The sequence below is a fragment of the Danio aesculapii genome, chromosome 2 (genome assembly GCF_903798145.1).
Source record: "Danio aesculapii chromosome 2, fDanAes4.1, whole genome shotgun sequence".
In the NCBI taxonomy this organism is placed as follows: Eukaryota; Metazoa; Chordata; class Actinopteri; order Cypriniformes; family Danionidae; genus Danio; species Danio aesculapii.
In genome coordinates, this window is record NC_079436.1 from 21138946 (window position 1) to 21153540 (window position 14595).

At 35.9% G+C, this 14595-nt stretch overlaps 1 protein-coding gene across 1 annotated transcript; it reads left to right on the forward strand.

The window, feature by feature from the left end:
• The first annotated feature begins 1951 nt into the window (after positions 1-1951).
• dnajc1 (DnaJ (Hsp40) homolog, subfamily C, member 1) lies at positions 1952-9684 on the forward strand. Its single transcript, XM_056474598.1, has 12 exons — positions 1952-2287; positions 3204-3305; positions 3400-3446; positions 3902-4067; positions 4143-4240; positions 4333-4423; positions 4511-4601; positions 4913-5076; positions 5176-5295; positions 6075-6123; positions 6227-6657; positions 9284-9684. Exons 1-12 carry the CDS (start codon positions 2135-2137, stop codon positions 9350-9352), a joined length of 1581 nt encoding a protein of 526 aa, XP_056330573.1. The 5' UTR covers positions 1952-2134; the 3' UTR covers positions 9353-9684.
• Positions 9685-14595: the final 4911 nt, after the last annotated feature.

The following is a 14595-nucleotide window of genomic DNA, read 5'->3' on the forward strand; positions in this document are numbered from 1 at the left end:
AATTTTGTTTATACTTTATCCGAATATCGTGTGGGGTATCGGCTCATTAGGCCTATTGGATAGGTTACTCTGCTCATTATATTTAAGTGTTATTTGCTTTTCGATACTGATATAGTAAATTGGTTATAAAGAAAAATAAATAAATAGATCTGTTACATGATTGACTGAATGCAGCAGAAATATTCGCAGGGCAAGCTTCCAAGTGGGAAAAATACAAATAAAAGTGAAGTTGAAAAGCCGATGAAATTATGAAAATGATTTAATTGCCACAGACGAACAAGAAAATAAACAAATATAAATATTTGGATCATTTAGCCTATACAAATATAATGAAAAGGGCAATGAAAATGTGTAGGTCTAACTGTTCAAATAACCTAAATTAACCAATGGGCTGTGGTCAATAATCTACTCAAAATATTTTGAATCGTTTAGAGAGTTTAGAGATAATTATTTGTAATAACCAATCGTGCTTTTGGCTCTCGCGCTTTATTGATTTAGTCTTGTCACTCTGAAGCCTTTCTATTCTCTATATTTAAATTAATAAAGATTAATATGCATGCCTGCTTTTCAGTAATATTTATCGACATTTTTGTCCCGACAAACTGCAAGGTTTAAACAAAGTGCTGTATTGAATATTTTTTCTTTATAAAATTAATATTTTAATAAGGTCATTGCGTGACACTGAATTATTATATCTAAACCAAGCACAACGACGCCCTCATGAGTTTCACAATTATATAAATTTAAATAAGTTTTTCCCCTTTTAAAAAGGTTCTCAAAAGGATGCTGCTGAATTGATCACTTCTACATGTCCTGCAGTAACTGACAAAATCAAAGGTAGATAACAATTGTTGTCCGTTAATTAAATAATATGATTTTTTTAAACATATAGCTAATAACAATTATACTTCAAGACATTATAGGCCTTATGAAAGCAACCAGTAATCGCAGCAAATAATTCATACCATTAAGCTATCTTATATTACGTTAATTAGTATTTGGCCTTTATTTGATCTAGGCCATCAATTTTATTTAGCTGTAGGCCTACACCTCATAACGATCTCAAAGAAGTCCCATCTTTTATGTCTCTGGCTATACCATAACTAACATCGCAATTAGGTTGTTTTACGCATGTTATTTTTTATTCACAAAACTTTGATAAAGGCTATGCGTCATGCGTGTTTAGTGTTGGGCTAAACCAATAATGGCTTGTTTACTGCTACAGTATATCACAGTTTTGATTAAATTAACTTTAAAATTTGAACTTCATTGTTGACAAAACAAGGACTGAGGATGAAGGACTGGAGGATGAATATGTTAAAATAATGAAATGTTGTAATCTCGCAAAAATGAGTTTTTAACATCAAACAGCGCTGCACTCTTAAAATATTAACAAATAAGTAAATAAATAAGTAAATAAATAAATAATCAGGTTAAAATGGTTTCTGTAGAAGAAATACCCGACCAAACAACCGTTCAATCAATGGCTTTTAAAAGAGCAAGTGATTTAGTGTGAAGCACATTTTAATGATCTAAAGAACCTTTTTTTTTGCTTTAAAGAACCTCTTGTGAAATTAAAAGGTTTCAGAGACGTTAGAGGTTGTTTTTGGAAATATTGATGCCAATATAACATTTTGACGTCATGAACAATGTTAACTCTGAGAAAATAGACAAGTGAATACATGTTTCAACTGGTAACATTTACAATTAAGATATTAAAAAGGAGGGTCAATAAAGAGAATATAATTACAAATGTGGGCTGGCAATTGTAAGAGGCCGAAATCAACATTATATGTTTTGGGGGATATGTCTTTACATCTACCGTGTAATATAATGCTCACTTGGTTTATATTATTATATTAAGACATAACTGAAATTTAGACACATACGTCTTGAAAAAACTCCTATGGGTGGGCAAGACGCGCTGTGTCACTGCTGGATCTTTCGTGCTTATTGGCTCGCGCTGTGGCGGCTGCATGTGAAAGCGCACACGTACAGCAGGCTGAGCTCAAGCTATGGGCCTGTCTGGGCTAAAGGACGGAAAGTTAGGCTGAAATCCCCTAGAAATCAAGGGTCTCCGAATGGATAGTGGGTGGTAAACCTTCGCGAATATAGCCTACAGAAAAATTCAGACATGGCTTTGCCCGGGGTCATTGCGGTAGCGTTGTTCTCCGGGCTGCTCGTTATTCAGCCAACGCCGATGTTAGCATGGGACGCAGACCTGGAGCTTTTTGACCTAGTGGAGGAAATCCCTCAAACATTTTACGAGTTCCTGTCGGTTAATCAGGTAAGATTGATTTAATCTTTCAGATTTGTCACCTGCGCCGTTTAAACGCTGTCGGTAATGTTTAATGTGATATAGCATTAACGTATCGCAGCGTCGCCTTCAGTACGTTTAGCGCGACTGCACGCTCACCAAACTAAACAAACCCGTTTTTGTTAGCTGAAGTCGCTCTTTGCAGCCTAGCTAGAAGGTCTCCAGGCTCCGGGTGGCTTTAAACGGACTCTGCCTCCTGCAGACCCTGGTTGGCGGTGGCCATTCACTAAGAAACCTCCAGGCTGCGGGCCTGTTCAACACAACATGACGTGTCATTACTCAGCAAGCAAACGGTCATTTGAACGATTAATTTGACGGTTCGGTTGCGAAGTGATTTTCTTTTTTGAATCGTGACCCGTTATATGTGTAAACTAGCATTTAGTTTCACTTTCCCCACATCGTCAACAGTGCAAGTAACGTAAATACGGCGACAACCCTCGCTCATTTTAATTCACTTTGAAGTAAATTAAAAATGTTTTGGTTTAGTTTTTAGCTTCCAGCTACTCCGAGATAGTTATTACGTTAGTTCGTACAGGCTGGTAAACCAGAGCTGCATCCACAGTAGTATAAACAGCTGGTAAGTTAGCTGGTTAGTTACTAACGGTAGTCCACATTGTTTACCACCACCATCATCATCATCATGTAAAGTCTTCCTTGTTACGTCGTTTATTCTCAATGTATGAAAATGAATTGACAAAAAAGCTTTTGTTGTTGCTATTTCTGACAAAATTTATAAACTAAGGCCAGTCACACAATCTATACTACTACAAACATGAACCTAAGCATAAATTGTATTTTTAAGCGTGTAATTTTATAATATGTACGTTTCTGGTTGTCAATTTTGGCAGTTAATTATTTATTTTAATGTTGATTCTGATTCTAACAGGATGCATCCTCTTCTGAGATCAGGAAAGCATATAGAAAGCTTTCTCTTATTTTGCACCCTGATAAAAACAAAGATGAAAATGCTGAAAACCAGTTTCGACAGGTAGATGTTTTGTTGTGCTTAAAACTATTGTTTGGAATAATGCAATTGTTTGGAATTCTGTGAATCACTGTTGAAATTTCTTGTCATCCGCTAGTTAGTTGCCATCTATGAAGTTCTCAAGGATGAGGAAAGAAGGCAAAGGTAAAAATATGCCATTTGCTTGCATAAATGTTTTTTATTTTTTCATCCCATAAAAATTGTTTTTGACGCAATGTTAAATGACCATCAATAATACAGTTTTCACTGGTAACATTATGATATGGAGTGTTGATTGATTTAATTAACCTTCATTTATTGCAATTTCAAATTTACTGTTTGCAGGGTTTCAAAAAACATTTAACAATCAAAGCAATATTATGGTGTTTTTGGAGGGTATTGGTGTTTGACTAAAGCCTTCTGTCCTAATTTAGCAGTGAAACGTGTAACATAAGGGTTTAAACATGGTTCAGATAGGAATGTTTATAATTGATTGGCCTCATGCCCCTTGAGAAAGAGATAAATAAGACACTGTTTGTATAAGTGTGACTGCTTTAATGTATGTGAAAAATGTATTGCTGAAGTCTTTTAACTATAGATTCTACAAAATACTTTCACAGATATGATGACATCTTGGTTAATGGGCTGCCAGATTGGAGACAGCCTGTCTTCTACTACCGAAGTGTTAGGAAGATGAGTAATGGAGAATTGGGCTTCCTTCTCTTCCTCATCCTGACTGTGGGTCACTATGCGGTTATATGGTCCATCTACCTTGAAAAGCAGTTAGTAAGTGCTGAAGTGTTGTGCTAGCTTCTGAAATGTTACATTCACAGCACTAATTGATGTCTTCATGCTTTTTAGGATGAACTTCTGAGCAGGAAGAAGAGGGAGAAGAAAAAGAAGCAAACCAGCAAAATAACAGATGAGATGAAGCCTTTGGCTCAGGACAAAAATGAGAGGTTGCCTATTAACCTGATGGAGGTTTTTTTTTCATAAGGAGTAAGGGATGTTAAAAGTGGCATTTAAATACCTTTTTTTTTTTTTTTTGTAGATCTGACAGGCCACACTGGCATGACATTTTACCTCTCAAATTAAGCATCTGGTTGTATTATTCAATAAAGTCTCTTCCTCATATCATACAGGTACAGTTTTTCCAGACCTTCAGATATTTTCAAAAAAGAAAAATCTCATCATGCGTCAGTAATTATGTTCGTCTCTTGTGTTTTTAGGATGTGAAGCAGTATTATAAAGATTATAAGGAAATGAAAGTAAAAGAGAAGGAGGAGGCAGAGGCTCTGGCAGAACAGGAAATGCAGCAGAGTAAGATCATGACGACACCTAGTTAGATTACACATTGACACATTAATGTTGTGACTTTTGATTCTATACAGTTGAAATCAGAATTATTAGCCCCCCCTTTGAATTATTCTTATTATTTTTTTTATATTTCCCAAATGATGTTTAACAGAGCACGGAAATTTTCACATTATGTCTGATAATATTTTTTCTTCTGGAGAGAGTCTTATTTGTTTTATTTCAGCTAGAATAAAAATAATAATAATAATTAACTAATAATTCAGGGGGGTTAATAATACTGACTTCAACTGTATGTGTTAAATCTTTATCTGCAGAAGAAAAACGGCCTAAAGTTAAGAAACCGAAAGTGGAGTTTCCAGTCTATGAACCCAGTGCAAATGCAGCTTTCGCTCTAGCATATGATCAGGGAACGTCTATTGAAGATATCGAAGATCAGATGGATGACTGGTTGGAAGACAAAAAACAACTAAAGAAGAAAGTATGTTTTTGTTTTAAGTGAAAGAACAGTGGCTTGTAATGTAAACATTGGTTTGGAAATGGAAGTATTGCATTAACTAGTGGCTGGTGATGGTTGTAGACTCAAGAGTGGACAGAGGAGGATCACAGCCAGCTCTCCCGCTGTATGGCCAAGTTTCCCGGTGGAACACCAGGCCGGTGGGAGAAGATTGCTCATGAATTAGGCAGATCAGTGTCTGAGGTGAGTTTAGAAATAGTAAAGTTACTAGTGGAAGACTCCAAGCATCCATGTTGCATGATAGCACTTAAGCTAAGAAATCCCTTAGGAATAAAGTTAAAGGTGGCTTTAGTAAAACTTTGTTTGCAAGAAAATAAAGATAATGGTCAAGCTAAAGAATTTATGGCTTTAATTAAGTATTCCACCTTAATTATTTAAGTCTTCTCTTAAGCCATAGGTCTCAAACTCGATTCCTGGAGGGCCGCAGCTCTGCACTGTTTTAGGCGCATTTAACAAGTCACGTTGAACAAGTTACTGTTTTTTTTTTTTTTTTTTTTTTTTTTTTTATATCCAATCAGTCTGTCTTCACATGTGGTGGGAGCACTTTTAGCTTAGCATAAATCATTGAATCGGATTAGACCATTAGCATCTTAACATCTAAAATAAAAAAGTGTTTCGATGTGTAACGATTGATGATTCTGTAGTTTCATCACGTCAAGCTAAAAGTAATAAGCTAAGCTAAAAGTGCTCCTGCTAAACCCAGAAATTGTCTAAATGGATTCAATATATTTTTTTTTAAACTCTAGTTGACTTGTAAAATTAACCTACTTCCAAAAAAGTGAAGTGTTTCTATAAGTCTAAACTCTTAGAGTATTTAGAGTTAAATCATATACAAAGCAATTATTCAACTGTTCCAAAGCAAACAAAAATAATGTGCATACGTTGTGCAAACTAGCTTGTCTGGCAGTTCTCTTATTATAATCAAATCTTTGGATTGATTAATTTATTTTTTTTGCATACAGGTGACCGCAAAAGTCAAGCAATTCAAAGACAGTGTCACCAATACATCAGGTAATCTCTTTGAGCAGTTAATAAATGTAGAAAAAAAAATATTATCTGGCATGTTTGTCAGGAAGTGGACCCGTGTCTCTCTATCCACTTTGTCTGTTTGCAGGGTTGGTGAAGTTCTCTGAGCTGAAGGGTGGTGCAGTGATGGGAAAGAGCTCCAGAACCGTCACTGTGCCAGACAGTCTGATGACCCAGAGAGAGGAGCCTGTAGAGCAGCCGCTGGAGGATTCAGGAGAGCCTGAAGACTCCGAGAGCAAAGCACTCAGAAGACGGGCTAAAAAGTCTGCACCTGGGAGCACTGGAGCAGCAGAGGAGAGGATGAAAGGACGCAGACAAAGAGACTTCGACCCTACAGCTGTGGATGAGGACAGTGAAGATGAGAAGAAACCATCAGCTCCCAAAGAAAAAGCCGGCGCTGCTGAAGACGTCTGGACACAGAACCAGCAGAGGCTCTTGGAGCTGGCTTTACAGCAATACCCACGTGGCACCACTGAACGCTGGGACAAGATTGCTAAAGTGGTGCCTGGAAAAACCAAGGTAAGCATTGGATCCCTCAGCCACAGTCATCAGTATGAATCAGCGTTTGATTAAAAGGTAATAAAATTAGGAGATGTAGGGCCTGTTTACAACTGGTCACTTCATATCTATGTTGGATGGTTACCAGGTTTGTGAAAATGGTTCAATTTGCATTTGGCCACACACGTGTCTCTGCTAAACAGATATAAAGCTGATATTCATATCCGGTGGTATATGAAAATGTAACCGTCCACTAAAGCGTCAGGGAGACTGGATTTTATTTTACTGAAATAAAAGCATCTTAATAGAACCAAATAAACATCTTTAGCAAAAGAATTTATTCATAAGCTACAGGAGGCTTTTGTATTCTCTCATGCTTTTGTATTCTCACGATTACTGTTATTACAGGCTAAAGGAAACACGCGTGTTGTACACATACACGCAAGGCATCGTTCAAAACTCCCAGAAAACTAAGCACTGTGCCTTGTAAAAAAAGTGAAATGCTATTTTTTTTATTCACAAAAATAGGCTACTACGCGTGTGTTTGAAGCTTTGTTAAAGCTGCCTTTTTGATGTTAATTTATTAACATTCTAATTTTATCGTGTAACTGTTAATGACCAGTCAAAAATAGAATGAAATGGAAAATCAAATGCTGGGAGCTAGAAATCTGCAAAAACTCAAAAACATTTTGATTAACAGGTTTTGTCTATTAAATACTGTAAACCTTCACTTATATTTGAGTAATTTATTCCCTGTCAGAATAAATCAAATACCTTAGGGGCTGGGGTGTCCAAACTCAGTCCTGGAGGGCCAGTGTCATGGAGAGTTTATCTTTAACTTGCTTCAATACACCTGCCAGGAAGTTTCTAGTATATCTAATAAAAGCTTGGTTGTCTGGTTCAGGTGTGTTTGATTAGGGTAGGAGCTAAACTTTCCAGGACACCGGCCCTCCAGGACCGAGTTTGGACACGCCTGCCTTAGGGTATAAATTAATTGAGAACCAATAATAAGCGAGGATATTAAAACGGATCAAATACCATATATATGATATATACGCTAGCTGACAAAAGTCTTGTCGTCGATCTCAGTTGTAAGAGCAACAAATAATAACTTGAGTTCTAGTTGAGTTGATCATTCGGAAAAGTGTCAGAAGGTAGATTTTTCAGATGAATCATCTGTTGAACTGCATCCCAATCATCACACATACTGCAGAAGACCCACATGGACCCAAGATTCTCCGAAATCAGTCAAGTTTGAAGGAAAAATCATGGTTTGGGGTTACATTCAGTATGGGGGCATGTGAGAGATCTGCAGAGTGGATGGCAACATCAACACTCTGAGGTATCAAGACATTTGTGCTGCCCATTACATTACAAACCACTGGAGAGGGCAAATTCTTCTGCAGGATAGCACTCCTCATAATTCAGCCTCCACATCAAAGCTCCTGAAAGCAAAGAAGGTCAAGGTGCTCCAGGATTGGCCAGTCTAGTCCCCAGACATGAACATTATTGAGCATGTCTGGTGTAAGATGGAGGCATTGAAGATTAATTCAAGGAATCTTGATGAACTCTGAGAGTCCTGCAGTAACACTTTTTTTTGCCATTCCAAAAGACTTTTAAGTTATTTATGTCACTGCATAGATGTATGGATGCAGTCGTCCAAGTTAATGGGAGTCATACACAATATTAATTAGTTTTCCCATTGCACTATGACTATATTCTATACTGGACATTATTTCTGTTAAGTGACAAGACTTTTGTCTAAGCAAAATCAGGCCTTACTGTCCTAATAAAATAAAAAATCAAGGCATGATCATATTTTATTTTGGCATAATCTAGGGGCGACGTGGTGGCGCAGTGGGTAGCGCTGTCTTCTCACAGCAAGAAGGTCATTGGTTCAAGCCTCGGCTGGGCCAGTTGGCATATCTGTGTGGAGTTTGCATGTTGTCCTTGTGTTTGCGTGGGTTTCCTCTGGGTGCTCTGGTTTCCCCCACAAGTCCAAAGATATGTGGTATAGGTGAATTAGGTAAGCTAAAATTGTCTGTAGGGTTTATGGATGTTTCCCAGTGATGGGTTGCAGCTGGAAGGGCATCCATTGCGTAAAACATATGCTGGATAAGTTGGGGGTTCATTCCGCTGTGGCGACCCCAAATTAGTAAAGGGACTAAGCCGAAAGGAAAATGAATGAAGCATAATCTAGTGGCCATTGTCTTTCATACACTCTCAGAAATAAAGGTACGTGAGCTGTCACTGGTGTAGTACCTTTTCAAAAGGTACACATTTGTACTTAAAGGGTCCATATTGATACCTCAAAAGTATATATTAGTACCTAAAAAATTTAAGAGGAACACTTTTGTCCTTTTTAGGTACTAATATGTACCCTTGAGTTTTTAATATGGACCTTTATGGGTACAAATTTGTACCATTTGAAAAGGTACCACCCCAGTGACAGCTCGCGTACCTTTTATTTCTGAGAGTGTGTAAGCCACTTTTGACACCAAATGAACAGCTAGAAGTCAAGCTATTATTTGTTGTTCCTAAAACTTGGATAGGCGACAAGACTTTTGTCAGGTCGTGTGTGTGTGTGTGTGTGTGTGTGTGTGTAGCAAAAGATTGTTAATGAACTCTTTCTCTTTGACCCATTCAGGAGGAGTGCATGTGCCGTTTTAAACTGCTGGCAGAGTTGATTCAGAAACGGAAGCAGTCCAAGAGTTGACTGCTGCTCTTCAGTGTTTCACCATACCTCTCACCTGCTTTTATGTGCCTTAATGCGACCCTTTGTCCTGTTGTGAGACTACGTGCCATGAAACATCAGCATTAATCATCTGAGAGATCCAAATGCACATTTAAAAAGGTTTTATTTATTTTAGAATCCATTTCGAGGAGTCAGATCTTTTTTTTTTTTTTTTTTTTTGGTTCTCTATGCAACCAGAAAAATTGAGGAGCTAAAGATGCGTATTTTAATGTTGTTTTCCCCCTTATTTGGATGTTTTTCAGAAGTTGTGCTGGAATCTTTTTGGTCATGTTACATAAAGTATTTGCATACAACCCTGTCATGTTGTTCTTTTTTTTTGTTGCTGTTGGCTCTTGTGTTTTGAGCATGTTTTTGTTGTGTAGATTTAATGTCAGAATTGGTCAAATAGGTTTTAATAATGTTGTATTTGATGTACGGTCAAAATATTTGGTATCCATTTTGTTAGGTGCAATTGAAAAATTTCTATTAAAAAGAAAACAATCAAACTTCACAATCTACAAATGATAATTTGACTTTCTGACTTTCTCAACTACAAATAAATGGAACAAATAAGTACTAATCAATTGAAAATGTATTAATATTTTTCAGCATTTCAAGTTTTGAGTTTTCATAATGATAATTTTTAATTTGAAAGGTTCTCTAAAACAACCCGTCTTTTGACTTTGTGTTAATTTATAAAACCTAAAATAGTGTACGATTTTAAGTTTTACTTGAACCACTGCTACAGTCTCTATCGAATACAACGCGGCTGTGATTTTGTGTAACAGTACATTGTATTTTATTTTTTATTAGTGGGGACATGAATATGAATATGAGAATGAAATTTATATATAAATATATACATGAAATTTATATATAAACACCGAAGTTGCTTCAAAAACCTGAGCTATCGACAAATGACTAAACCACATCAACGTGTTTATGGCACGATTTTGGTTTCGATCACGACACGTATTAAAAGGTGTTTGCCGCCCTCTTGTGGACGTAAAAAATATATTTTTTAGTTTATTCAGGTTTAAGTTCTACTTCGAATACAAATATGAAACCAGTATTTGATTTTTATTGTTACACTTCACGACCATCCGTCAGGTCACTCTGTTCAGACCTCTTTGTCACAACCAAATGGTTTTTAATCACATGGGCGATACTATAATTGCTGGTACCAAAGTTATTATTTTGTCACATATTTTTGTCCTACTCGTATGTTCTTCTGGAAATATTTCATTTATTAAAAAAAAAAAATCTCTAAATATTTATAATTCCACAACATTACATTAAAAGTACCTTCAACCTGGTGTATTGTTCTCCCTTAGCTATGAGAAAGTTGGTAAATGTCTTACACCGAGTTATATTGTGAAATTTTTTTAGTCTATTTAATTTTTTTAAAAATATTAACTTCTTTTCTAAACCTTTTGAATTATAAAATGTTTCTCTAACTGTAGGATTGCTCATGTGGGCTTTAGTCTATAATGGGTTCAAAAGTATAAATGTCTCTGTATTGTCAATATTTTTTAACCCTAATATAGTATATGTAACAGTTTCTTCTGAATGATCAACACAATCAAAACTTTGCTCTAAAGTTGTACTCAGTCAGCTATATACAACCTCAAATCAGAAAAGTTGAGGCAATATGGAAAACGCAAATATAAATAGGAAAGTAGTGATTTCTAAATTTACTTTGACTTGTATTTCATTGCAGACAATACAACATTGCAGATAATACAACAAACAATAAATTATTATAAGGAACATATTAATTAATTGCAACAAATTATTTAATGTGTTCTTCATGATTTTCATAGTTTTTTTTCCCCCCAAAATAAACACGTATTCCGATTTGGGTTCTTCCAACACATTAAAAAAAGTTGAAGCAGTAAAGCATTTACCACTTTGTAATGTTGCCATTGCTTTTTTACAACACTTAAAAGATGGTTAGGGACTGAACGGGTGTAATTTTGTCCCATTGTTCTTGCAGACAAGTCTTAAGGTGGGCAACAGTGCGGGGTCTTCGTGGTCTCATTTTTTCATTTTAAAATGCACCACACATTCTCTATTGGAGACAGGGCATGATTGCAGGCAGGCCAGTCAAGTACATATATCCTCTTCCTCAGCAGCCAGGACTTTGTAATGTGTGCAGAATGTGGTTTTGCACTGTCTTGTTGAAATATGCATGGGCATCCCTGGAAAAGAAGGCAGCATATTGTGCTCCAAAATCTCCATGTACTTTTCAGCATTAATAGTGCCATCACAGACGTGCAAGTTACCCAACCCCATACTATGTGATGGTCCAATTAACCAATTTACCTGATTATACTAGCCCTAAACTGCTCCTGTCACAACTTTTTTGGAATGGGTTGCAGGTCTGAATGACAGGAAAGGATGAATATTTACAAATTAAATGAAGTTAACCAGACAAAACATGAAATATTTTGTGTTAATATTGCCTGCAATGAAATACAAGTCAGAGTATTTTTTTTTTAAATTAATTAATTTATTTATACAGGGACAATGTACAACATGACATGTTGTGCCAGAGTTAGCTATAAAGCTAATTTATGTCTGTAGTCCCTGGGCAGGAAGTTATAACAAATTTTACAGTAAAAAAGAATGCAATTTACACTTACAGTACAATGCATACAATGCATCATTGTCAATAAAATGAAATCAAATTAGTGGCTGCATTTCTGATTTTGTTTAAGCCAAATTTTAAGAACAATTTTAAAATTATTAAAGTCTAAACCTAAAACCTAGTCTAAAACCTAGTCTTATATTGTCCTTGCCTACAATCACACATTGTTTAAGGGGTGGTGGTGCAAGATCATTAAATATTTTATACATTAGACACACATCAGCATAAAATAAGAAACTGTCGAATGTTAGTAATTTATGTTGTGCAATACAGTTACAATGATGATAGCTCCTTGGCTTTTTAGCTAAAATGTTAACAGTTTGTTTATATATGACATACAATGGTTTTGATGTTGTAATGTTCATGTGGGACCAGCTTGTAGCACAATAAGATAAGTGAGGGAAAATCATTGTATTCATAAAAAGTTTACCAGCAGCCATAGGTAACTGATGCCTAATGTTTCGATAAATCCTCAGACTCGCTCTAGCACTTTTGGAAACCTTCTTAATGTGTTTTTTTTTTATTTAAATTAGAGTCAATAATTATACCTAAATATTTAAAATTATCAACTATATTTATTACTTCTCCATTAACTAAAATATCTGAGCAATGCTCCTAATTTTTCTTAATTGAAAAAAAAACATTCCCACAGTTTTACTTACATTAAGGGTAAGGCATGAAAAATATAACAAGTCTGAAACTTTCTTGAGTGCAGCAGTAAGCTTGTTCTTTGGTTTTTACATGAGTATACACTACTGTGTCGTCTGCATACATTTGAACCTAAACTTCTGGACACACTAGGCAAATCATTGATGTATAAACTAAACAGAACTGGTCCAAGAATTGATCTTTGTGAAACTCCAAAATTACAATTGATGAATGGTGAACATGCACCATTAATTCTTGTACATTGCTTTCTTTTATTTTAAATATGACCCCATTCATGATAATGCATAAACAGAAAAATGAAACCTCGATAATTTAGATAAAAGTACATTGTGGTTAACATTATCAAAGGCCTTTTTAAAATCAAGAAAGACTGCACCAACAACTCCACCCCTATCTAGACTGGATTTAATTTGTTCATTAAAGTAACAGTTTGCGGTCTCCGTAGAATGACATGCTCTAAATCCAAACTGCATAGAATGTAATGGAAATTTATCTAAATTTAAATCCTCTACCAGCTTATTACGAACAACCTTTTCAATTACTTTAGAGGCAATTGGTAAAATACACTGATAGGCCTAATTAACAAGATTAGCAGGATCACAGGTCTTAAATATGGGTGTTATTACTGCGGACTTCCAGGCACTTGGAACATAAGATTGTCTTATTGATAAATTAACAAGGTGAGTTAAAGAAAGTTACTCAACAAATTATTGCAACAATTATTTAATGTGTTCTTCATGATTTTCATAGTTTTTTCCCATGATTTTCATGATTTCCATAGTTTTTGAGTTAAAGTTAAAAAATGCTGAGTCACGTTCAAGGCATCTTTAGCTCTAGAACTCCTGAGTTGACTTAAAATTTGTAGTATACAAGATTCAGATACTTCAGAAATATTAAAAACAGTAAAATCCTAATTTGGTAATCTAATGTCTTTACTTCTCACACTAAATCCTTGTGCTAAATCTTGGACTGAATCTATAAAAAATGATTAAATACCCTAGCAATTTGATACTTATCTTGAATTAAACGTCCCCAAGATTGTAACTCAATAGCTTTATTATTAATATTTTTCTTTTTTGCTCTTTATTAATATTCTCCCATACTTCCCTGCTATTCCCTTTTGCATTATTTATAAGATCAATAAAAAATATTGCTTTCGCTTGTCATAGTTCCTTTACAAATTTGGAAATCACTACTGTCTTTTTAATTTGCATTTTCCATACTGTGCCAACTTTTTCTGATTTGGGGTTGTATATGTAATGCTTTCTATTATCTGACTGTCATCTTAGCAAGTAAAACGAGGCTATTATTTTTGTATGTCCCTTTACTGTTAAACATGATATAAGCCTAGGCTGGTTGGCTGGTTTTAGCTGGTTGACCAGCCTGGTTTTAGAGGGGTTTTGGCCATTTCCAGGCTGGTTTCCAGCCATTTCCAGCCTGGTCTTAGCTGGTCAGGCTGGAAAATGACCAGCTTAAACCAGCTTGACCAGTCTGGTTTAAGCTGGACATAGCTGGTTTTGGCTGGGCTCCCAGCTTGTCTAGGCTGGTCAAGATAGTTTTAGCTGGTCATTTTCCAGCCTGACCAGCTAAGACCAGGCTGAAAATGGCTGGAAACCAGCCTGGAAATGGCCAAAACCCCTCTAAAACCAGGCTGGTCGACCAGCTAAACCCAGCCAACCAGCCTAGGCTGGTTTAAGCTGTTTTTTTCTGTAGGGATGGATGCTAAACAACTGCTAGTATGCACGTATCTTAGCTCTTTTCTGTCTGTTTACACTGAATTTCAATAAACCACAAATGCGAACAGCTTTTTCAACTCTCACGTGATATATTTGGTTGAGACAAGCATCTCGTGGACGCTGTTGTTTTGGTCCTGCAGATGGGGCTCTTACACTGTTCAACCGTTCAA